This window comes from Mesoplodon bidens (assembly GCF_964165515.1).
Source record: "Mesoplodon bidens genome assembly, chromosome: 10".
Lineage (NCBI taxonomy): Eukaryota > Metazoa > Chordata > Mammalia > Artiodactyla > Ziphiidae > Mesoplodon > Mesoplodon bidens.
This window is the reverse complement of record NC_138172.1, coordinates 18,668,596-18,692,346: the sequence shown is the minus strand read 5'-3', so window position 1 is coordinate 18,692,346 and position 23,751 is coordinate 18,668,596. Positions and strand designations below refer to the sequence as shown.

Below are 23,751 nucleotides of genomic sequence, written 5' to 3'. Positions count from 1 at the left end.
CAGGAATTTGGCAGGGTCTGAGACTCCTGAGGTGGGCAGACCTAAAGACATTTACGTTCAGCGTTTCCCAAAAAACGGCGCAGCACATCCCTCAACAGATAACAAGCTCTGCTCTCGGCTTGGTGTTTCAGCCTTTCAGCCCGCCCCTCTTCAACAGGAGACACCTGAGGAAAGCCTTTAACAGGGCATAAACAAGGACCTTAATAGAGGCTACTTCTGGGAAAAAAAAAGCTTTAAATCATCATTAATTTTCTCAGAGAGATGAGAAAATATACTACAGGCATGATATAAGAAGAGAATGTGACAGAAAGAAAATATACAGAGAAAAACAACAACAACAAAAGGCTCCTGGAAATCAGAAACATGACAGAATGAGTTTAATAGAAGAGCTGGAGGGCAAAGATGAGGTGTACTAGTTTCTGGGAGCTGCTGTAATAAAGTACCACAAACTGGGTGGCTTAAAGCAACATAAACGTATCGTCTCACAGTTCTGGAGGCTGGAAGTCCAAAATGAAGACGTTGGCGAGGGTTGGGTCTTTCTGAGGACTGTCAAGGGAGAGTCTGTTTCTTGCCTTTCTCCTCGCTTCTGCTGGTTTGCGGGCAACCTTTGGCATCTCTTGGCTTGTAGAAGCATCACTCCAATCTCTGCCTTCATTTCCACGTGGCATTCTCCCTATGTGCATGTCTGTCTCTATGTCCAAATTTCCCCTTTTATAAAGACACCAGGGCTTCCCTGGTGGCGCAGTGGGTAGGAGTCTGCCTGCTGATGCAGGGGACACGGGTTCGTGCCCCGGTCCGGGAAGATCCCACATGCCATGGAGCGGCTGGGCCCGTGGGTCATGGCCGCTGAGCCTGCGTGTCCGGAGCCTGTGCTCCGCAACGGGAGAGGCCACAACAGTGAGAGGCCCGCGTATCGCAAAAAAAAAAAAGACACCAGTCATATTGGATTATGGCCCATCCTACTGACCTCATTTTAACCCAATCCTCTGCAAAGACCCTATTTCCAGATCAGGCCACATTCACAGACACCGGGGTTAGGACACCCACATCTTTTGTTGGGACATAATTCAACCCATAGCATGAGGATGTTTCTTTCTAAGAAAAACAAGAACATAAAAAGATAGAAAAGAGAAATCACAAGAAAACCAGAGGAGGTGATTCTCTGAATATCTGAATAACAGGAGTTCTAGCAAGAAAACGGAGAGTAAATGAAGGGAAGTCATAAGCAAAATATTTCAAGGAAATCTCTGAACACTGAATGACTTGAATTTGGGGTTTGAAAGGGTCCACTGGGCATTTGGCAGAGTGGTGAAAAGAGACCCACACCAAAGAGCACAGCCATGACATACCATCACACTGGGGACACAGAAAAGTTCTTTAAGTGTCTAGAGAGAAAAAATCGGTCCTGCGCACAGGTCAGGAACCAGAGGGCTTTAGGCTTCTCATGAGCATCACCAGCTGTGAGGAAGGAAAATGACTTCCCAGCGATTGTGCCAGGCACGTGTGAAGGAAGAATAAACCTGTCATTGGTCTGGAAAGGACTCAAAGAATATGCCTCCTACACACACACTCTTTCTCAGGAAGCTACTGGAGGATAAGCTCCGCCAAAATGAGGGAGTAAAGCAAGAAAAGGAAGACTGAGGTGATTTACACAATCAGCCCCCGAATTCTCAGGCCTTTAGACTCAGACTGAATCAAGTCACCAGTTTTTCTGTTTTTCCACCCGGCAGATGGCAGATTGTGGGACTTCTTGGTCTCCATAACCATGTGAGCCAATTTCTATAAAAAATCTCTCTCTCTAGATAGGTAGATATATATAGATATACATATCCGTCATCTATCTATCTATCTCTCCAGTTGACCCTTGAACAACACGGTTTGAACTAGTCAGGTGCACTTATATGTGCATTTTTTTCAATAATAGATACGACAACATTACACGATCTGCGATTGGTTGAATCTCCGGTTGGTTGAACCTGCAGATGCAGAACCACAGATACAGAGGACCGACTGTGAGTTATACTTGGATTTTTTACTTCATGGGGAGGAGGTCTGCATCCCTAACCCTCCCGTGTTGTTCAAGGGTCAACTGTACATCTTCTATGGGTTCTTTTACTCTGGAGAACCCTAACTAATACAGAATGGCTTAAATAAAAGATAAGTTTATGTCTCACCTGTGAGAGGTCAGGAGCTGGGCAGGGCATCCAGGCTGCTATCTTTTAGCTCTTGTTATCCTTACTGTGTAGCTTCCATCCTTAAGCTGACCTCATAGGCCGAGATGTCCGAGGTGCAGCCATCACATTCAAGTTCCAAGCTGAAAGCTTGAGGAATCAGGCCAAGCTCAAGGATGTTTGCCTCCCTCTCATCATTTGAGGACATTAAGGGTCTCTACTGCATCACTGGGAGATGTTATTGTTCTTCTATTCACTTATGGCCCTTCTGATCAGACAGGCCTGGGCTCGGGCTGGCTGTGCCCTTTGTGACACTGAGTGAGGGTTGTCAAGACCTAAGGACAGTTCTGTTTGTGTACGGTCCACAGCAGTGGTTTAGTGGGAGGCCAGATCAGACTGTCATTTCCAGGGTGGGCTGACATCTGACAAATAAAGAGAAAAGCCGCCAAGCCATCCCAACAAAACTCAGGAAATAAAATGTTAAGTCTTTCAACATGACGGCGGGAGGCTGGCCACCATCCCGGCTCCTCCCACAGGGCCTGTGGCTTCTTGGGATGCAAGCTCTCGGCAGGACTGGTGGCCCTGGAGTGGGAGAGCCTGTTCTCCAGGAGAACTGTAAGGCGAAGCCAGAACCTTCCTTGTGGGGAGGAGTGGGGAAGCGGGGGAGGGTATCGGCTAGCCGCTGTCCTGGAACTGTGTCCTTTACCACCAAACAGCAGCAGAGTCCACGCTGGGCTTTGAGAGGGGGGATGGCTTCATAGCGGCAGAGACCGGCTAAGAACAGAGGGAAGTTACGGGCCGGCTTTCACGTGGTTGAGTGCCAGGCTTTTTAGAGGCACTCGGGCGGATGTGTGAGAGAAGGCCCCGGCTCTATCTGCCGACCGCCAGAGACCAGAAAATGCCCGTAGCAGGGCCTTGGAGCCCACGCCTTGTCAAATATATATTTACCGCCTTCTCCGTCCCCTCTTCAGGCTAGGCTCTGTGCGGTTGGGAGCAGAATAGCAGGCCTCCTCAAACTTCTCAACAGAAGTACCCGTCAAGGCAGCAGAGGATACGGAGAATGTGAAATTTCTTTGAGGCCCTGCGTTTGACCGTGAAACTTCGCGCGGAAGTAGTACGTCACCACCGCCCACGCTTCCGGAATTGGTCTTGCGAATTTCACTCCTCCTGTGTGCCAGGCGGCCCCCGCCCCCGCCCCTCACTCCCCTCCAGCAGCACCAGCCATTCCCAGGCAGCGGTGCCCGGGAGACGGGGGGGCGAGGGGGGCCCCAGCTCACGCGGAGCGGGGCTCACGCTGGGCCCGCCAGCCCAGCACACCTCCCCCTCCAGTGGCGGCCGACTCTCTTTAGCCAACTCCTCAGATGTCTGGGGTCGCCGGTCCCCGTCGAGAGGCTGCCAGCATCTCACCTGCTGTCAGGAAGGAAGGCTTCTGGCGTCCAGGGAGTCGAGGACGACTCACTTAAGCAGGAGTGTGACCAAGATGAGAGAGGATTCAAGAGGACGGCTGACAGCCGGAGCAGGCCGTTAAATCCTCCCTGGTTAAGTGACGGTGGACAGACCCACAGGGAGGGGAGCCGGCACCCCGCCAAGGCCACGACGCTGGCACGCAGATGTTCCAGGAGGATTTCCCCATCTGCAATTACAGCGCCAGAACCTTCCCTCTTCTGTGGTGGGAGGTCCAGTTTACAGCGCTGAATGCTCCTATCTCTGCAACTAATTGGTACCTGAAGGTGAGACGAGCGATCCCCTTGCAAAGCTACTGTGGTTCCAAATGCGGCCTCCACGGTGGGAAGTGGCAGAGAGAGAGAAAGACAGACAGACAGATAAAGAAAATATTTAAAAAACAAGATAAGACAATCACAAAACAAACCCTTCTCATTCATTCCTGGTGTTAACATCAGTGAAGCCTTAGAATGAACGTTCGGGAAAAGTTTTGCTCTTCATTAGAAACATAGCAAAATACAAGCAACGACTGGGCCACTGGCCCATGGCCCCTTGGAGCGGAGAACAGGGCAGGAGAAATTTGCTTCAGAGGTGAGGAAAATGAGCCTGAGGAAGCTGACTTGCCCAAGGTCACCCAGTCAGGTGGCGGTGGGAGTCTCACCCAGTTCTGGCTCCAAAGGTGTATCCTGTTGTTTCCAGGAATCACACCCGTCTGGTGTTGTGCCCTGTCATCTGAGAGTCCCCGAGTTGGCAGAACCAGTGTGACAGCCTGGGCAGGTCCTGGTCCAGCCTACATGGCGGGCCGCTGGTCTGGCACTCAAAGCGACAGTGCTCAACGTCGGTCTCCTCCTGTGGTCGCGCTGTGAGCTGTGTTAAGAGCTGGTGTTGGATATTTTGTTCTCTTCTTTCCTGACTCCTTCAAGCCTCTCAGCTGCCTTCTGCTTGGAATCCCTTTGGCTCCAGCAAGTGCTCCACAACTGAACGGTTGATTCAAAACTACCTTGTAGGGTTCCCTGGTTGCTGTGGGTAAGGATGCCTGGAGAGCTGTGTTGAGGTTTCAGAGGCTGAACTCAGCTGGAAAACAGTACTGTGATCAATCTGTGATGCCTGGCACAAGCTCGAGGTGGGGAGAACAGGGTGGGTGGTCCAGGTCAAAAGCACCTGCAGGAATGGGCCAATTTCAGCCCGTGCCCTTGTCTCCACACACTCTGCCCTATTCGCTGTGTTTCAGAACCATGGTGGATGTGTAACCGGGCACTGGATGCCTTACAGCTGGCTTCCGCCCCAGCCTTGTGGTTTATGCCTGGAGAGAAGGCAGGTTGACCAGGCAGAACACAACAGCTGGATGCCTACTTTCACCCTAGGGTCTACCCAGACCTGAGCCCCCTCCCTTCAATCTCTCCAGACATGGCCTACGATCTTTTCTAGAAAAATCAGAGCCTTCCCTGCCAGTATTCAGTGGTTCATTTCCACTGCGCTTACAGAGCCCAGGCTGCCGGGATGAAGACTGTCCTTTCCTGACAAACGTCACTAAGGGCAGTCAGATTAGAACCTGGCTTCTCTTGATGATTAACAACAAGACCTTGATCAAGAGGTTTTAAGCCTAACAGGACAACGGCTCTGAAGCTTTCCTTGCTATGATGTTAAAATTTCAGAGGAGCTCTTCAGAACTGCTGGGAGGTCAACATGCCCTTGTTTCCATGTTACAGGACAAGGAAAGCAGAGCACGGCCTGGTCACTTCCCGGCTGAAGACATCATCCTACCCTTGACCAAGATTAATTCAGCTAGAGCTTCTTACCTCGATGGTGTCACACCCCAGCCACGGTATTCCTCAGTAGGGGTCTGGACAGGTGGTATCAAGGCTGGGGTTTAGCTAAAGACATGAAGGAAGAAGTCTTCACCTCCCTTCTCATCTTCACAACCAGAAGGAATCCACTCTTCCTAAAAGACACCCTTGCACTTTCACTGTAGGGACCAACATCTTGCTGTACACCTCCACCTGGTGTGGGAAGCAGCCTCCGTGCTCCTCAAAAGGCGGTGCCAGTGCCACTGGCAGCAGGGACCCTCAAAAAGGACTCCTCAGGTATCAAGGAGAGCTGACGGGTTGGGGTACAGCCCATCACTTATCTGAGAGCCCTGGGAAACATCAGAGACACCACTTGCTCCCTGCTCTTTGATCCTTCCAGATCCTTTCCAAGATTCCCGAGGAGCCAGGAGCAAAGACAAAAAAGAATGAAGTTTGCCACGTTTTCTTTTACCAGGACAAACCCATTTTCCAATTACAGTCCTGCACCATTTATACTCTCCTCCACTCCGTGCTAGTTCAAGTGCAGACTCAGGCCAAAGAACAGCAATCACAGATGACTCTTACGAGTGCTGTAAATGACTTCCACATTCTTTGCAAGTGACTGTCTCAGCAGCAGTCTCCCTAGCCCGGGGCAATAAGCCGGCTTTGTTTGTGGGGCTTTTAGGTTTGACACTGCATTTCCTTTACATCAGAGTCACAATTTACCTAACTGCAGTTGGCCAGAAACGGGTTGTCTTCTGAGGGTTTTCAGTCATGCACTGAATTAATCATCGTCACCCATCATCTCCACTTCCTTCCTTAAATCACTGCAACCTACCTCAAACGATGCATTTACAGACGCTAGCTCGCTTTCTTCCAAAGTTCGGTCATTCTTTGGTTCCATTATATTTTCTGCTGCATCTCTGAGCCGTGCACTGAGACACCCAAATCAACTTCAGCATCTGATAAACTCAAGCTCTTGGCCTCCTGTTCTACGGGGAATATTACACAAGTGAAAAATCTGAGTACAAAAAGTTAACTGTTTTCCTACAGGCTAAAGTCTACACAGACAAAAATAAAGATTTCAATGTAAATTTTACTATTTTATTTGTGAAAAAACTACAAGCAGAATTCATAAATAGACATTTCTATTTAAAGCAGGAAAACGATAAAGTGGCTTCTAATAACATAGTCGTGCACATGCCAGTAACAGGAATATATTAACATCTTTTATTTGCTAGACAAAGAGCAGTGTCCAATATAAATTTCCCCCAAACATTTAAGACTTGTGAATTTCTGACCAGTTCACAAAACCACCGACACTTTAGCATGAAGAAAAAAAACAAACCTAACAGACTGTCAGCTGTAAAGACGTTACAGAGCAGGAACTTCCAAAAGCGTTATACAAGCTGTCTTTCTGGGAAAATGAAAAATATAGCTCGTATAATACATTAACAAAAATTCACAAGGTAAGATTATGTTTTGACATACTTAACAAGCATTCTCTATTTGTCTCCAACAAACAAAGCTAAGGAAATAATGTAACCATCTTTACACAGTAAATTAAGGTTACAAGTCATACACAAGAACAGAACTGCTTGCGCATTAAAAACTGTTCAGCTCCATTGTCATACTCTAAATGTTGGCTCTTAAACCATTTTCGGTTACATACAAGCAAAGGTTATTATATATTCAGCAATTAATAAATTTTCAATAATTTAAGATACGGTAGCTTAAAAAAGTAGACTGAGAATGGTCTTGATAAGGCAGGTGAAACATCTTAGTGGAACTAAACTCACAGAAGCTTCTGCCAATGTTTTGAATATCCAGATTGAAACTTTTAAGATTTTGATTAAAATTTTTTGTGGGTGTCAAGATGTCTTTACACCTTATTATTATTATTTTTTGAACTGCATGACTCAAGCAGAGCAGGTCAGATAAGCTCTGTGCGCGCGCGCACACACACGAGCGTGAAGGATTGTGTGGTATTAAAACAAATGGAAACTTGCAAGCGTGACACTGTGCTTTTGTTTGTTTTTATAACCTGCTTACTGTGCCGCTGAATACCAAGTATTTCTGGTCCTCTTTTAATATGTATCTTTATCATCTACACTAGTGTTTTTACACACTGCCTACTAATTGTAGGGCAAACTGCAAATGCAGAAAGTTACAGGAATTCCATTTCCAGAATACATGCCTGAGGGATGTCATCAATTTCAGGAATTAGAAGCCTAAAGTCCCTACCACCTCACTACCGTAACAGAATACACAACAGCAGCTAAAGGATGGGCCCAAGAACATCTGATTGCTGAGAGCAGTCCCACCGTGCGCTGCAGTTTCTACCAAAATGGCCATTTCATCCTCTCACCTGTTCTAAAGCAATCCTCCCTTCCTTCACCCCTCCCCATTCTTTAATTTATTCTTTATCACGGAGGCAAAACTGAAAAGCCAGGACACTGGCAATGAATCAATTAGCAGCCTCTGAGTAGCTGGTGAACCAGCTTTTCCCACTAATCTCGGGGTCCAATCACTTTACATGAAACTAATTTTGAAAAAGTACACAGTGTTTCTGAACAAAGTGCAAACCAACACTTACTGGTTTCAAAAGCAGTGCAACCCACATGAGTTTGGTGACGTTTAAATTTTTTTAAAAAGTTAATTAAAAAACTTAGCAATTCCTTACACCTCTGGAAAATAAATATGGCTGACTAATTCACCCTCCCTGAGACCCTTAATAAAAGGAATATTAAAACTTTAGAAGGAATGTCTTTGCAATACCCCACTAATATTAAAATGTGGATTTAAAATTCATAGTCAAATCACTATGTATTCTACATCCTGATGCTTATAGAAAGCATCTGATTTCCTTTGGTTCATTAATAAATACTTTAAAAATGTATTTAAAAAGGTAAGTATAGCTTGCATCCCAGATACAAGCAGTATTTTAAAAAGAGGGGGAACATTGTCCATGCATTTGAGAATGGGACCACAGCAACAAATGGCACTGCTTTATCATCTATACCTTTAAGAACAGAATTTAAATGATGGTACATTAGTGACTAAGGAATAGTTTTAATGTAAATGTGAAAGGAGCCTTCCTGTTGGCTACTCAAATCAAGCTGTTAATTTTTCTGTTTACTTGTTGCCTCCATAGACAGAAGTTACTTCTATTCTTAAGCAAACCAGGTTTTTCACACCAAAATGTGGTGTTTCATTACTAATCTGCTGCCCTCCCGGAAGTACCGTCAAATAAGGAAGGTGACATCAAGTTCCCGTGCTTGAAATGACTCTCAAGTCTATGAACTCTGCGGATATGAATGTAAGAGTCAAAGAGAAGACAGACCCTAAATCTAAACAAAGCAAAACAGAACATTTTTTAAATGAGGAGGGGTGGATTCGTATTAGCGGTCTTTTTTTCCCCCCTTGTTTGTTTTTGCAAGACAGTTTTAAAAAAGAGACAGTGAAAAGAATCTTTTTTAAAAGAGAGTTTACTCAAGCTATCTTTATGTTGAAGAAGAAAAAGATCACAGGCTCGCAGGAAGTAGGAGCTTTCCCTGCAACTCTGGCTGCCAGCACTTCAACCATTTATTCACCACTGAGTTCCTTCCCACAGCAGGGAACTGAGACACTGTCTCCCAACACTGAAAAGCTCCATGTGGGGACTGGATGTACTGGTTGATAACCTTTGTTCAGTAAAACAACAAGACTAGATTTTAAGCAAGAAAAAGAATTCTCACAACTGAATGGGTAGGGTAAGGGAAACGAGGGGAAGTGAGGCAAACAAAGTTCCATTAAACAAAACGCCACATGCAAAGTGGAGACAGGGATTTGCTTCTTGTATGGACCAAAAATACAGGTTACACAGTCTGAATCCTAAAACTAAGAGACAATTTATCAATTTACCTCAGACATGACTAGAGGTCTGGAAAATGGATGGAATTCGAGTTACAGAATACCATATTTTCATGAATGCTTATGTAAGAACAGCAATGTTAACATGTAACCGTAATTTACACGAATACTTGGCATTCTGGAGCTAGTTTCATTACTTTTGACTGATCAAAGCCCTCCCAACTAAACCACTTGTGATTTGTCAGTTATTCCATCGCAAATGCAGGCTATCTGGAGCAGTCTTTAATTTGAGATCACATTGTTTAAAAAATATATATTTTTCTATCGTCCAGTACTCTTTAGACAGATGAGAGAGTCAAGTTCCCACGTGGGTTGGAACATACTTCACGTAAGACTGATTTTAACTTAATTTCAGCACTTTCATAGAAGGGACCGTCCCAGATCTGTAACTGTTCAATGTTGTATTCACTTCACAGTGTATCAAGCACCAGCGTTGCCATGGATTGGTTTCAAATAACCCTTTATATATAATTTTATATTTATATATATATAGTTATATCAAAACTGATAGTACATAGTATAACTGGAAGAAAGAACTAAACTTAAAAGGATATGCTGAAAGGATGGAGTCTGTGAACACAATAAATAAAAGCTCCCTCCCCCTCCCACCCCACTCCCCCCCAACAAAACAAAAACAAAAACCAGTTGTAATGTACATGGAAAATTGTGCACAGCAGATTTTTTTTTATATAAAAAGTAGATTCAGGAGCACATCCAATTATAAATGATTGTTAGGAAAATCATATAAAACAATGGAATACATAAAAGTGTCAAGAGTAATCGTCAGGGTGCGAAATTCCTTGGGGGCCAGATGCCCATGGCAAGCAGAAATTATCCTGGCAGCATCACTAAGAGGTCGATGTCCACAGAAGATTCTCCAGGGGTGCAAGCGGCATGGGCAGGTGGAAGATGTGAATTTCATACCCTGATTCATAGTTTTCACAACTCCATGTGCAATTTCAGAAAGACTCATCATTTACTGCTGACATGTCGCCCTTTGGCGTGGAGGAACGGGAGGAACCCTTGTCTGTGCTCTCCGACCCCGAGCTGCTCTGGTTCTGCTGTTCTGACCCTGCACTGGAGGTCACTGTGGATGACGAGGTCGAGGAGGAGCGAGTCTTTTCCTTAAAGTCTGTGATAATGACGGTGACGTTGCCCACAGTTACTGCCAACTGCTGTGCGGTGCTCCTGTCCACATTTTTCAGCCGGGGCCTGAAAGCAACACCACAGGGGAAGAGCCCGTGAAATAGGCTACGGATGCAAAGGACTTCTGGCCCAACATCATCCCGCCACACACACAGACTGTATGTCGCTGTGGCACTGAATCTAAAATGCCAGCACGGATACCAGCGCTTACTACCAAATCTGCCGACTAAGCATAGCAAGAACGAAACCGCCATCACTTAGCAAAGCTTCAGACCACTGCAAAATTATGATCAATTTACCTTTCTCCTGTTTTGGACTCAGTGATATAAAAGCAGCTCATATCTATGTGCATGTACTTTGAAAGTTAACAGTCCCCCCCCCACCAGCTCTTCACCCCACCCCTTCTTAGCCTACAAACCCCCACAAGCACCAAACCACCCCGACTCGATTATGAGCATGTGAATCAGGGCAGCGACGTGGTATTTCACTCTAGTTTCAAATACCTTGAGGTGTGATTCGTTTCACTGGTCTTTGTAGCATTTGCAGACTGTATACTGTTTGCTTCACTAGGAGGATCTTTCAGAATATCGGACTTTGGTCTAAATGGGGAGACAGAAAAAGAGGCATTTAAAAGACATCTTTGATTCACCTGCAAAATAATATAGTGCTGTACGGAGTTACCCAAGAACTTACTTTGTTTTTTTGTTGGTATTTTTCTTGGTAACACTAGGACTAATTTCTTTATCTTTCTCGGGTTTCTCTTTGTCTTGCTTTTCAACCTTCTCCTTCTTCTCCTTTTTAGGGGGTGGTGGAGTGGCATACTGTTGGGCCACTTGCTGGGCCACCAGCTGAGAATTGATCCGAGGTTTTCTAAAACATTCAAGAAAAGATGCCTCATTATTTACTTTTTAACTGTTTCTTTAATTTTAAAATTTTGGTCTCATAATTTTTAGGTATTTTATTACTGGTATCCGGCAACTCAAAGTAAATTATATGGTGTTTATTATTTCCAGATAGTATGGTTAAGTCCATAAAACTTTTCCTCTTTCAAATCCACTCTCCGTACATCCACCTTTAATGACATAAACACACGCGCTCACACAAACATACACATCCCTGTGCAGTCAAGACTTTCAGCCAATAAAACATGACGCTGCTTCTAAGAGTGCTGAGAACACTGCTGCTTTTGAGCTGTCAAGATTATACTGACTGACAGCTTTCAAATACTCCTGCTGCAGAGGGTTAATCTCATTTTATTAAATGGACACTGGTAATCCCTTGAAAAGAGAATGAAATTAGAAGTGTGACATTCACTCCTCAATCTAATTATTCCGACTTGGTCTGCTCCCCTGCTGCTCTGTGACTGGCACAGACAACACGTATCGAGCAATAAAAGGTAACTGTGGTTCATACGAGCTTCCAAGGGGGTGAAGACAAAGTCACTATAAAAAAATCTCAGACAAGTGATACATTCATTGTGCCATCAACCACTGTGTCTGCACCAGTCTCCAACTGACACTGGCTCTTAGCACTATTGTTTACAAATTCTAAACGGTGCCAAATGCTTCTCACAATGCATGACCATTCGGACCCAAATGGCAAAGGGAGAAAGGAAAACCTAGGCACTACTTCTATACAATATTAATTTTCAAAGACATTAGCATCTAGATCGACATTTACAATATAATAAATTCTCCAAGTACAAGGTAGAAAACACATATCTAAGTGGGTCATTAATGAGGTGAAGCAACCACCTGCCAAGATGTAATGATCCCCTTCAGACCCTACATCCCCCTCTGTTCCCAACGATGGAGGCACTGGCCAGAGAAGAATAACTGGACAGACAAGGTCTGCCTCATCAATGAGAGAGCCAGTGGTGGAAGAAGGGAAATGGGGAAAAAAATCAAAAAAAAAAAAAAAAGCCTACGAAAATCAAAACAGAAGTTTCTTTCTTAAATAATTCCGCCATTTTTTTTTTCAAGAAAACAAACAAAAAGAGTTGCTAGGTACAGGACACGCTGGCTCCTAAGTTAAGCACAGTTACTGAAGCACCTCTTGGGAGGAGGTGTGATGTGGCGAAGAAGAAATACAGGACAAGGAAGGGACAGACACCGACTCCCTGACTTCATCGAGGCCAGCCTGCTAGGGGAAGTCACCGGGTTTGTTCTGAGTGTCTCAGTGCTGGTTCCACAACAGTGTGGCTTTGAAGAAAACACACCAACAAAGGAGCAATCCCAGAGCAAGTTTCCTATCGGTCTCCAGCAAACACAGGCCTTGGTTACGGCGGCATACGACGAAGCCCACTACGGGTACGGTCACCTCAGGCTGGACCACAAGCAGCCTCACATGCCACTGAGCAAGGGATTCAAAGATGTGAAGTGCCCCGAGACAAAGGGAGGAAGGTACTTAATACTCTAAACCCCCCATCCCTGAAGTGAAAGGTGAAAGGTAACATTCTTTTTTCACAGGTTCTAACAAAGGCAGCAGCAGCCATTCTAACACATTCTCCTCTTTCAAAGAGGAAGTGTACCTGTTAATACTTACAGAGAAGATAATCACCACTACAAACTATTTCACAAGTACTCACAGGGAACACAAACAGACCAGCTGTCTACAGGGATTACCAAGCAGTTTAAATCAGAGTTTAAACAAATTGTCATATACTAACCAATACTCAGGTGTCAAAATGAAATAACTCAGCCAAGTGAAAACTAACTAAATAAAACTTTATGAAAAACTACACCTTGAGGGAGACTTTCAATTAAGCCAGTATGTGTACCTCACTGCATGGAAGTCTGACAAGAGAGGACAACTGGACACCAGTCCAAGACCACCTGCAACAGCAAGAAGAACCAACTGCACGTGGCACACCAGACGCTTGCCCCAGAGAAACCACTCCCAGCCCATCACCAGGCCCAGCCAGTCTGAGTTAGGGGGACTGTCTCACTCCAGCATGTCCTACAGAGTTCTATGATGTCAGCTGGCACACCGCACTGTAACTGCCAATCAAATGTACACTCCTGAATGGCATGACCGTGTCTTAATCATCCTTCTCACTGTGGCATTCAACACAGTACCAGGTACCCAATAAAATTACCTACTGGATGAATAAAGAATAAACGAAAATTTCAGAGAAAGACAAAGTAGCATAAGGACTGAGAAAAGGGCCCAAGCTTTGGTGATCAAGAAGTCAACTGCCGACTTTCAGGAGAGCAAGCCACACGCAATCAGGGCTGCAAAGAGGAAGGGACTACAGGATGTCAGAGGAATAATCTAGAGGCAGCCAACAGGAACCCTTTTGAGAATTGTGGTGCTGAGGTAAAGGACAGCCCTGCCACTGCAGAAAGGGGTCAGCAGGGTTTGAGGAGATTTCCTTGGGAACGGGAGGCTTCAATCATGTTGTACGCTGAAGAGGGAGAAAGACTGAAGGCAGGCAGAAGAGAGGGGTTAGCCATGGGGCAAAGGAGAGAAAGAATACAATCAAGAAACATGCTGGGATTGGGATTGACATGTATACACTGATGTGTAAAAAACTGATGACTAATAAGAACCTGCTGTATAAAAAAGTAAATAAAAAATAAAATTAAAAAAAAAAAAGCAAAGCACTGGGAAAGGAACAGAGACGCTTTCTTCTGAGATGGGAGGGATGCTAGGTACTGGGGGATTACTGGCAGAATATGGGAGGGAAAGGTCAGAGGAGAGAGCCTGAAACGATGGACATCAGAAGTGGTGCCTGGGCTGGTGAGCAGCTGGCGCTACCAGCAGAACAGAGAGGTAGGGAAGAGCAGAGAGGAAAGGAAGTCACACCCTCGTCTCACAAACAGCCCCTAATGGCAGGCGCTTGATGCACCTGCAAGCAGCTCTCAAGCACCCAGATGCCGTGCTGACCCAAGATGGATTATCCTCTCACAGGCGGCTCGCCGAGGCCATGGGCACAGCGTGGGCAACAGGCCAGGTGCCTGTCTCGTACTCCTCCCGCGGACGACCACTCTCTAGCATTTCAGCAGGGTAAGCAAACCCTCAGAATTCTTCAGTGCATGCACCACAATCCAGCATCTGTAGGACAGTATACATACACACACACACACACACGGTAACATAAGCTGCAACTCCTCAAATGCAGCACGTGTGCACAACCGCGCGGATGTCCTCACTTGTTCCTAAGAAAATGATGTCTGACTAGAACAGTGAAAGAAATGTTCCTCCTCTCTAATGGGCAACCAAACTGAAACTTCACAAATGAAAAGGACCCAAGGCTCACTGGGATCAGATTATTACCAAGAAATATGGGATGTCTGCTAAAAGCACCTGTGTTGTTTCACAAGTACCTCTGTGTTCTCAATGTCCTCAAATAACAACCTAGTAATTCTTCCATCATCACTTGCTCCTTCCCCACAAAAAACCCTCACCAACAGGTGGGAATTCATTATTTTAATTATTAGAGTGGTTTTTTCAAACTAGTTCCCCCAACAAACCCCACAGTCCTTCTCGGATCAGGGAACGGGGTGAGGTGGGGAAATGCACCGAATTCATTTTGAAATGGTGCACTGCTGCTGAACACAATGCATACCTTTGGAGAAGGTGAAGAAATGAGAAGGGTCATCGGTGGGAGACCCTCCAAAGGTGCCACCCTGCCAGAACTGCTGTGGCAGCTCCTGCCATCCGTCCCCTACTTATTCCCAGGCCGGCGCACTCTGACGGCATGAGGATGGGAACATGCCACCTCCACGGAGAGCCACGCACGCCGCACCCCAGCCGGCCGCACTCTCCAGCTTAGATGCTGTGAACTGCTGTCGAGCAGCAGGCCAGGACCACCTCACAGCCAGCACAGGACAGGCAGGCTACGAAGCCAGAGTCAGCACAGCATTCTCCACAGCAGAACTGATTGTCTCTGTTTTACCAGTTAAGGAGACTGAAAGCAGAAAGATCAAGAACCTTGTCTAAGGTTCACAGTAAGTGGCTAAACTGGGATTTTTAAACTGCGGTTTTTTAACCCAGATCCACCTGAACTTTTCAAAGACTCTTCTTATTTATTTATTTAGTTAATTTATTTTTGGCTCTGTGTTGGGTCTTCGTTGCTGCACGCGGGCTTTCTCTAGTTGCAGCGAGCGGGGACTACTCTGTTGCGGGGCACGGGCTTCTCATTGTGGTGGCTTCTCTTGTTGCGGAGCACGGGTTCTAGGCGCGCGGGCTTCAGTAGTTGTGGCACACGGGCTCTAGAGCGCAGGCTCAGTGGTTGTGGTGCACGGGCTTAGTTGCTCCAAGGCGTGTGGGATCTTCCCGGATCAGGGATCGAACCTGTGACCTCTGCACTGGCAGGTGGATTCTTAACCACTGCGCCACCAGGGAAGTCCCCACACACTCCTCTTATGAAAGTAACTTCAAATGAGTCTCCCCACCATGTGTGTGTGTCAGGGGGCGGGGAGGGGGCACAGGGTACTAGAGATGGAAGACTCAGGTCAACTCAAGCTACGGTTTCAACAGATACCTGCCCAAGAATTCCAGCACTCTCGTTAGCCCCGCCATCTTCACTGGGGTAGGAAGAGGACTACTTGGTTGTCCTTAAGGGGAGAGAAAAGGGCACAGGGAGAGGAGATGGCAAAGTATGTTTTCCAATGTCTTTTAACATTTCCTGTAAGGAATGAACCCTTATCATGATATTTAACACTGCTGATCAGTGAGAAATATTACTTCCCACAGATTTACACTGCTCAATGCAGTCTTTTAAGTGTCATACAACACACTGTATATAGTTCGCTTAATGGGCACAATTTCCAGCATATTGCAGGACGTCAATTCTTCAACATGGAGCTGAGAGTCGGGGGTTCTCCAAAATTACCGAAGTTTCCCAACTAACAAATCTTAAACAAGCAATTAACAGCTTTCCCAATACAGGGGAAAACATTAGATCAAAGAACATGGCTTACTGCTTTTGGTGACTACACCTCAAAGCCCATTAATCACCACTAACAAAAACAAACAAACAAAAAGCCCTATTTGACCAGAAATACTATACAGTATATAACATGGGGCCTGGTTTCCTTTATAAGTACGTTTGCCAACAAAAGTTTTTTCCTATCTTCTTCAAAACTGTATTTTTTTAATAAAAAATTTTTAGGCTTCTGAAAATTGTTTCATACCTTTATTGTTGCTTTTCCAATAGAGTTTACAAAGGAAAATCTGCTGTGACATTTCAGTAATAGACATCATCAGGAAATCTTGTCTATTTATTTGCATTTGAACAGCTAATATTTCAGAGAAGAGCTGATTCCATAAAGTGAAGCAAATCTTTTTCTAGGGACGTCCTTCATTTTTGAAAAAGAAAAATTTCAGAGTTCGAGCACACATGAACACAAATGAGAGCAAAAAACAAGCTAACTTCCTGGACTGCTTTGGGGGAACATGGGCAAACCATATGTTTCCCCCGTACAACACTTTGCTTCTCCACTGTGTGCTCAGGGGAACCTGAGATCTGTGATCATTTCTCACGCGCTTTTCTGTATCTCAGCTCCCACAATGAGAAGCAGGACAAAGCCATCTTCTCGTAGTTCAGGCAACAAAGAGCAATAACAAATCTTTTTTTTTTTTCCTTGATTATGTTCAGCTCTTCCTAAACTAACATTTGTGTGTTTTGTCCACTTACGGAACTCCATTTTCAGTTAAAATACCCTAAAGGCTCTGAAATCAGACAATCAACTTAACCATTAAGAAAAAAAAAAAGTACCCTGCAACTTACAAAACATCTTTGCTAAGTTAACTGACACTGCCCTTGAGTTCTGCCATTGCCTTTACCTCCCCCACCAAGCCCTTCCTTGCCTTGGCAATCTGTTGGTTGAAAAATCAGCAATTTCCAGGATCGAACTACTCTGGAAATGCCTGTCCATTTAGCTCACTCTACCAGGAGCCCACGAGTCTTTATGAGAGATCACATCATGGCTCTGTAATTAAAAGGAGACTTCTCCACATGACCCATTTCCCCGTCCCTCCACTCCAAAGGTTATTCTACACATGCGCACTGGACTAACTAGGATGCATCTTACCTCCCCACCAATGACTGAACTTCTGTATTACTGAGCCCCCGATACACGCGCGCACGCACGCACACAAACACACACCAGCTGGGAACACAGCAGAGTACTCTGCACAGCCCTTACCGACTAAAATATTTTGAAAATGAAATGGGAATAGTAAATACAACCTCAGGGAAGCGGGTGGGCCAAACGTGTAAAATGCGTTATAAACTGCACAACTTTTTTTCTTTGCAGAAGTACCTGTTAAAGCCAAAATGAGGGTAAATAAATCTGATCTTTGTCTGCATACAATATGTATTCCAAGTTAAAAGAAGCTGCGAATCCATTTTCACACCAGCTAATGCCTGTATTTAGCTCCAAGGCCATGTAAGTGTTAAGATCCAGGGTCTGTCCCAGCAACACTGCCAACCACACACCACTGGCTCCTGGCTTTGGTGAGTGCAACAGAAAAGAGGCCCTAGGAGAACAACTCGCTTTCTGTTCGTTTTACCCACCCGCTGCTGACCCATTGTAAGTTACATGCCAAAGATAAAGCAGAGGAGAAATGCTGTGAACAGAACACAGAAGTCAGGATTCTGGCTCCAACATCAATGACCATGAGATCTCAAAGGGTGAGACAAGACTTCTTTTAAACTCCAGGCACGCACAGGTAGCACAGAGCTGAAGTCCTCAGGCTACTTGAGGGCTCTTCCCTCCACCTCTACGTGTATGTTAACAACTACTGCCTCGCTGTACCCTCAACAACTCCACAAGGTATGGCACACAACCACTAGTATTCTCAGCTTAAAGAGAGAGAGAGGATTTACAACTACACCAGAGACAATCAGTCTGGTAGTCTTTCAGGTGTACCATGCTAGGCGGAGAGTTTTGTAACAAAGGGTTTTAATCTAATGAATATTTCTGTACCTTTTCATGTTTGATTCACTGTTATAGTACAGTTATTACTAAGAATCACCCAGGTGAGTCAATCCAGCCCAATGAAGAATAACAGAGGAGGAAATATGGCAGATAACCTAGTTTCGTAAATAAGTTGCTAGGGAGTTTCTAGGTAAGCACTTACTTTGCCACTATTTTAAAGGGCCGATTATCTTAAGAGACCAACGGACAAATACTCATCTATTCAGTTACGGGATGAAACCACAAAAGGAGCTCCAGTCAAATTCTTCCCTGACGCAGGAAACACAAGACCTTGTACTAGTGGTCAGTCCCAGGGACCAGGATGCTCTTTCAGCTTGCTGATTTAGGCTCAGTCCAACATTACTCAGACCTAGCTGGCTTTGCTTTGGAAAGATGAATACTCATGGCCTTCCTTCCCCAGAGCTGCTGTTGCCACAGAGTCAGGCCACGCTACACCAGGGTAATACGAAACTTCTATGACCTTGTGACCTTCACTGCTACAATCATACACTGTGTGGCATTATTAAATTCTCTCTGCTCCCCAAATAGTATCTCTTCTTGCATAGTTCTTTGGCCTCTCATGTAAACACCTGTTTTCATGAAATTTCTCAAATCTTCTAGAATGAGCCACTGGGTGGCCCAAAGGGGTCTGAGTTCATCTTCTAGGTTACTCTTTCCCACCAATATACATCCTTGACTCAGGAAAACCACTCTGCCTTGTACCAGAAAACTAAAATTTCCTCCTTAATTCGGACTCCAACTATCAAATTAAAAAAAAAAAAAAGTCAAGCCATCCCCTTTATTCCACTTACCTCTCCATCCTCACCTTCACAGGTAAATAGGGAGAGTACGGACTTTGGAGTTAGGACAGCCTTTGGACTTTATCCAGACTCTGCTATCGAGCTTGGGTAAATTACTCAAAATGGAAATGGGGCCACACCTAATATAACAGGGCTGAAATCAAGATTAAAGGAGGTAAAGGTCTCTTAGCTCGTCACAGTACATGTACACAGAACATGCAGATATTCCACAAAATAATTCCCCTTAAAAGTAGTATCTACATTTCAAAGCACTAACTTTTCCAGCTGTAGATGCATCGACTACCCTTCCACAGACGTAGGGAGGCCAATGGAAATATTTACAAATGAAAGAAGCTGGTAAGCTCTGCCCTATGGAAATGGTTCTAGAGACAGAAATCCCTCATGTAGCTTAGTGTCCTAAGTTAATCATGCCCTCTGGTAGCAAAGGCAGCACTAAGGATCCTCACTGACTTAGCTGTCAGTTTTTTTCTGCATTACTTCAGACAGAATTTTGGTTTTGCAGATATTCCTTTTAAAAGAGAATACCTTTAGGGGAGGCTACCGGACTTCAATTTTACAATACTATATATGGTATTGCACAAACTCACCAGATACAACTTGGTTAGAAATAACTGGCTCCAAGAGAACTAACATAAGCATCCTTAACAGCAGAATCTGAAATGTTCTACTACAGATTCAAAATTATCATTGTATTCAAATGTCTCTTATGCTCTGAAAACACACTTACTTAAAAAGTGCTTGAGCACCAGTAACTGTCGGCACTGTAACTTTTCTGCAACTCTGGAACATATGTTCAGAAAGTGAAAGGAGCTACAAGTGGTTGAGGCTCTTGAAAACAAAACCCTTATTTTATAAACGAAGCTGGCAGCAATGGAGAGAGAGCCTAGTCCAGGATGGTTCTCAGAGTGTGGTCCAGAGACTCCTGGGGGTATTCAAGACCCTTTGAGGAGGGTCTACAAGGCAAAAACTATTTCTATAATAATTACCTCCATGTGACATCACTGCTCTGAGAGCTAATGAAATGTATGTTTGTATATTCCTGTGTTCTAAACATTGCTCAGTTTTAATTTCTGATGTGGAAAGTATCTACAGGTATAGCCAACATGAGCAAAAGCTACTTGGGGTCCATAATAATTTTAAACAGTGCAAGAGATCCTCTGACCAAAAAGCTTGAGAGCTGCTACCCTAGGACCATGACAAATATTTTACTGTGCAAGTTTGCTGCTTCATCACAGGTAAAGAAAGAAGAGGTTTTCTTCAGAAGACAACTTCTAGAACAACTCAAGCTTAAATTCTTGCTCAACAAAACTGCAAAAAAACAAACAAAAAACAACAAAAAAAACCCACCACCATGAAAAGCAGCATCACCTCCAAATGCAGCTTAAGAAAACATTTCAAAGATAAAGAAAAAAATTTAAGCTTCCTAAACACAAGCACAACTTTCAAGAACAAGGCTTAAAGTATTTCAACCATAGACTATAAATCTGGCTTCCTTCCATTTCCTCTCCCCTGTGGTGCCTAAAATAACAGAATTTCATTGTGGCCATTCAAATATTTAAAGTAAATGTCCCATAATAAATATGCCCTTTAGACCTCTCACAGCATTTCTCCAAAAGTAAATCCACTGACAAAGAATGGACTAGTTGACATCATGTGAAGAAAAATGCTTCCTAAATTGTTTTCAAAATGGACCTTCTTTGAAGATGGCTAACTGCATTTCTTTCTGATAGCTGCCATTCCAAATTTTCAGTACAAATTTTATTCTACAGTAAAAGACTGGTGTTAAGACTGGAAAGGTGTTTTGCTGGCTGAGGATTTCTTCTGAGCAGTGTTAGGATCGCTGCCACGCTTGAGGCAGTGTGAGAATTACAGTAGCTGCGGTGACTACAGAAGTGGTGGAGACACACCTCCCCTCGCCCGCCTCCTTGAGGAGGAAAAGTCCATGTAGGTTACCAAATCCCAACTCTGGGCCAGCACCCCTACTTCCGAAAGCCCATCTGAGTAAAGGAGCAGAGAGAGATGTAACATTCCTCGTGCTGTCTCTTGTCCTGGTTTCACCTCCGGCATTCGGGCTTATGTTTCCAAATTCATCAAACAGACTTTTCCTGGTGTCTACTCTATGCCAAGGCAGGCGCTCTGCACTCTGAGTACGGGTGTATGCTTCTTTTCCAAGAAGTTGATAAAATATGACGCTTTAGATTTCAACGGCCAAGTTCTCTGTTGAGGGTCCTTTGTATTTTCTGGGCTACTCCCTGTCACACAAGTTGGATCCTAGGACTTAGCAGGCTGAGGTGCCTCAGCTCTCTCCTCTGCTTTCTGTATTTATTTTAGAACCTAACTCCATGACCTTGGATGAATTACATACTCTCTCCAGACTGCAGTTTCCTCATTGATAAAAGAGATCAGAATAGAGTAAGTAAGCAATCTCTATGGCTCCTTCAGCTCAGATACTTGTATTCAATATTTAATAAAAACAAGTAAATAGAGTTATTTGTTCTTAACATACAGGCAAGTTTGCATTAAGTACGTTCTACAAACTACACTGCTGGTTTGGTGACTTTGATATGACCTCTCCCAATCTCCCCAGAAGATACACAAAATTACCTTATAAATCATGCAAATGATTTTAAGAAGGATCACAAGCCACTACAAATCTCTTCGCAAACCATATATCTTCAGATGCAAATAAACTTGATGATGTATCAAGTCTTTCTCCAAGAAACTATACTAAAGCAATCCAATCTGCTCTGAAAATTACTTTATAGCTGTCAGGGATCCCATTTAAAATGCACGTAACCATTTTTAAATTACAGTTTATGTCACAAAACTGGGTACCTACAAAGCACACAGAAGAATTTGTAATTCTTCAGAGGGAACCGCACCCCCCAAAAAAAAACATTATTTAGATAATTTAAAGAAATCCAAGATCTAACAAACCAGTTGCCCTCTTCAGGTCTTGGTTTTCTCACCTGTAAAATTAGAGGGTTGGACTAAATTAAGGTAATCTTAAGGATTCCCTCAAACCTAATCCTTAAAACAAAAACATATGTACTAGAAAATAAGAGTTCTAACAAACAGACAAATTATAATGGGTTTCCTAAATCGCTGGTAGTCAAAACTTTCTAAAAGCCTATCATCACTCTGGAAGGATGTCTACTGCATGGTCTCTCAACCACAGCGCTGGTGACATGTTAGAACTCGTAATTCTTTGCTGTGGGGCTGTGCTCAATGCAGGGTGGGATGTTTAGCAGCATCCCTGGCCTCTGCCCACCAGATGCCAGTGGCGCTCCCATCCCCAAGTTCTGACACACACTGCCAAATACTCCTTGGGTGGCAAAATCAGTCCCAGGTGAGAAACACTGGTCTATAGAAGAATATAATATAAAGGAGTAGAAACATTTATAAACATGGAAGGCAGCCCAGCAAAAAAACAGCACTTGACCCATCAGAATTTTATCCAAAGATATCTACCAAAAACATATATAATATATTCATCATTCTAACTGGTTGGGGTTATAAGAGGGGAGGATTCGGAAAGAAGAATCCTGAGAGCTTTTAATATGCTGACACTGTGTCGTCGTTTTTTTTTTTTTTAAATAAAGTTGTATGATCACTCCTCTCCAACATTTTGCAAGTTTTATTAAAGTTGTACACTGCATAGCAGCACGGACATATACCCATCATAAGATAGATCAGTTACAACGATTAAACATGATGTCTTTGGTAATTCTACATAGCTAAGCATCACACATTTGGTCAGGAACATATCATTCTCTCAAGATCTTATGTAACATTATTTTAATACGCAGAGCCTTTTCTAGGGGAAAAACCCAAGGTAAAATGTAAAGCAACTTCTGTGTATAATACCATAAGACCAGTCTGTTCAATCACCAAACAGATGCTTGAGGGAAGACTATCTAATGGTCTCTACACAATTACGACTCTGACAATGTCATCTTCGGGCATTTCAGGTTAATCATAGTCTTTATTTGAAGCAAGGGAAGGAAAATTTTACGGTGTTTTATTTACTTCAAATGGTTGAAAAATTAGATGTGAATGAAGGTGATGACTCTGAAACCACCAGTAGCTACTGGCTAGAGACATGAGCACTGGCTTGGAGAATTCCTTCAACTCAGTATACATGACTTTGTTGGGCTGGGACAGGGGGACAGTGTGGCACAGCTTGAAGATGGGAATTCATATACCAATTTAAACAATACAATAAATCTTTGAATTAAATGTTGGTCATATTTGCTACGCATGGATGAAACATTTCTCAGAATTCCAGAAAATAATTAGAATTTTTTGGATAGGAATAGAAACTTAAATAAATATGAGAATATTCTGAGGTATGCCATCAATACAGTTGTCCCTCGGCATCTGAGGGGGACTGGTTCCAGGACCCCAGCGGATATCAAAACCAATGGCTGTATTTGCCTACCTGCTGACCCCTTAGCTTCTGAAATGTCAGTTCTCATACTTCATCTGCTAAACTCGTACCTACTTTAAGACCCAGCTCATATGCCATTGCTTTCCCAATTTC

The 23,751-nt window shown here is 44.0% G+C and overlaps 1 protein-coding gene across 1 annotated transcript in view; it reads right to left on the bottom strand.

Annotated features, from left to right (window-relative positions):
- Positions 1–8,824: 8,824 nt before the first annotated feature.
- Positions 8,825–23,751, bottom strand: part of RYBP (RING1 and YY1 binding protein) — a 72,457-nt gene continuing 57,530 nt past the window's right edge. Inside the window, exons 3-5 of the mRNA XM_081245564.1 lie at positions 11,153–11,329; positions 10,963–11,058; positions 8,825–10,525 (exon numbers count right to left, since the gene is read on the bottom strand). Coding sequence (XP_081101690.1) covers positions 10,273–10,525; positions 10,963–11,058; positions 11,153–11,329 — 526 coding nt within the window. The 3' untranslated portion in view covers positions 8,825–10,272. The remainder of the gene's footprint in view (positions 10,526–10,962; positions 11,059–11,152; positions 11,330–23,751) is intronic.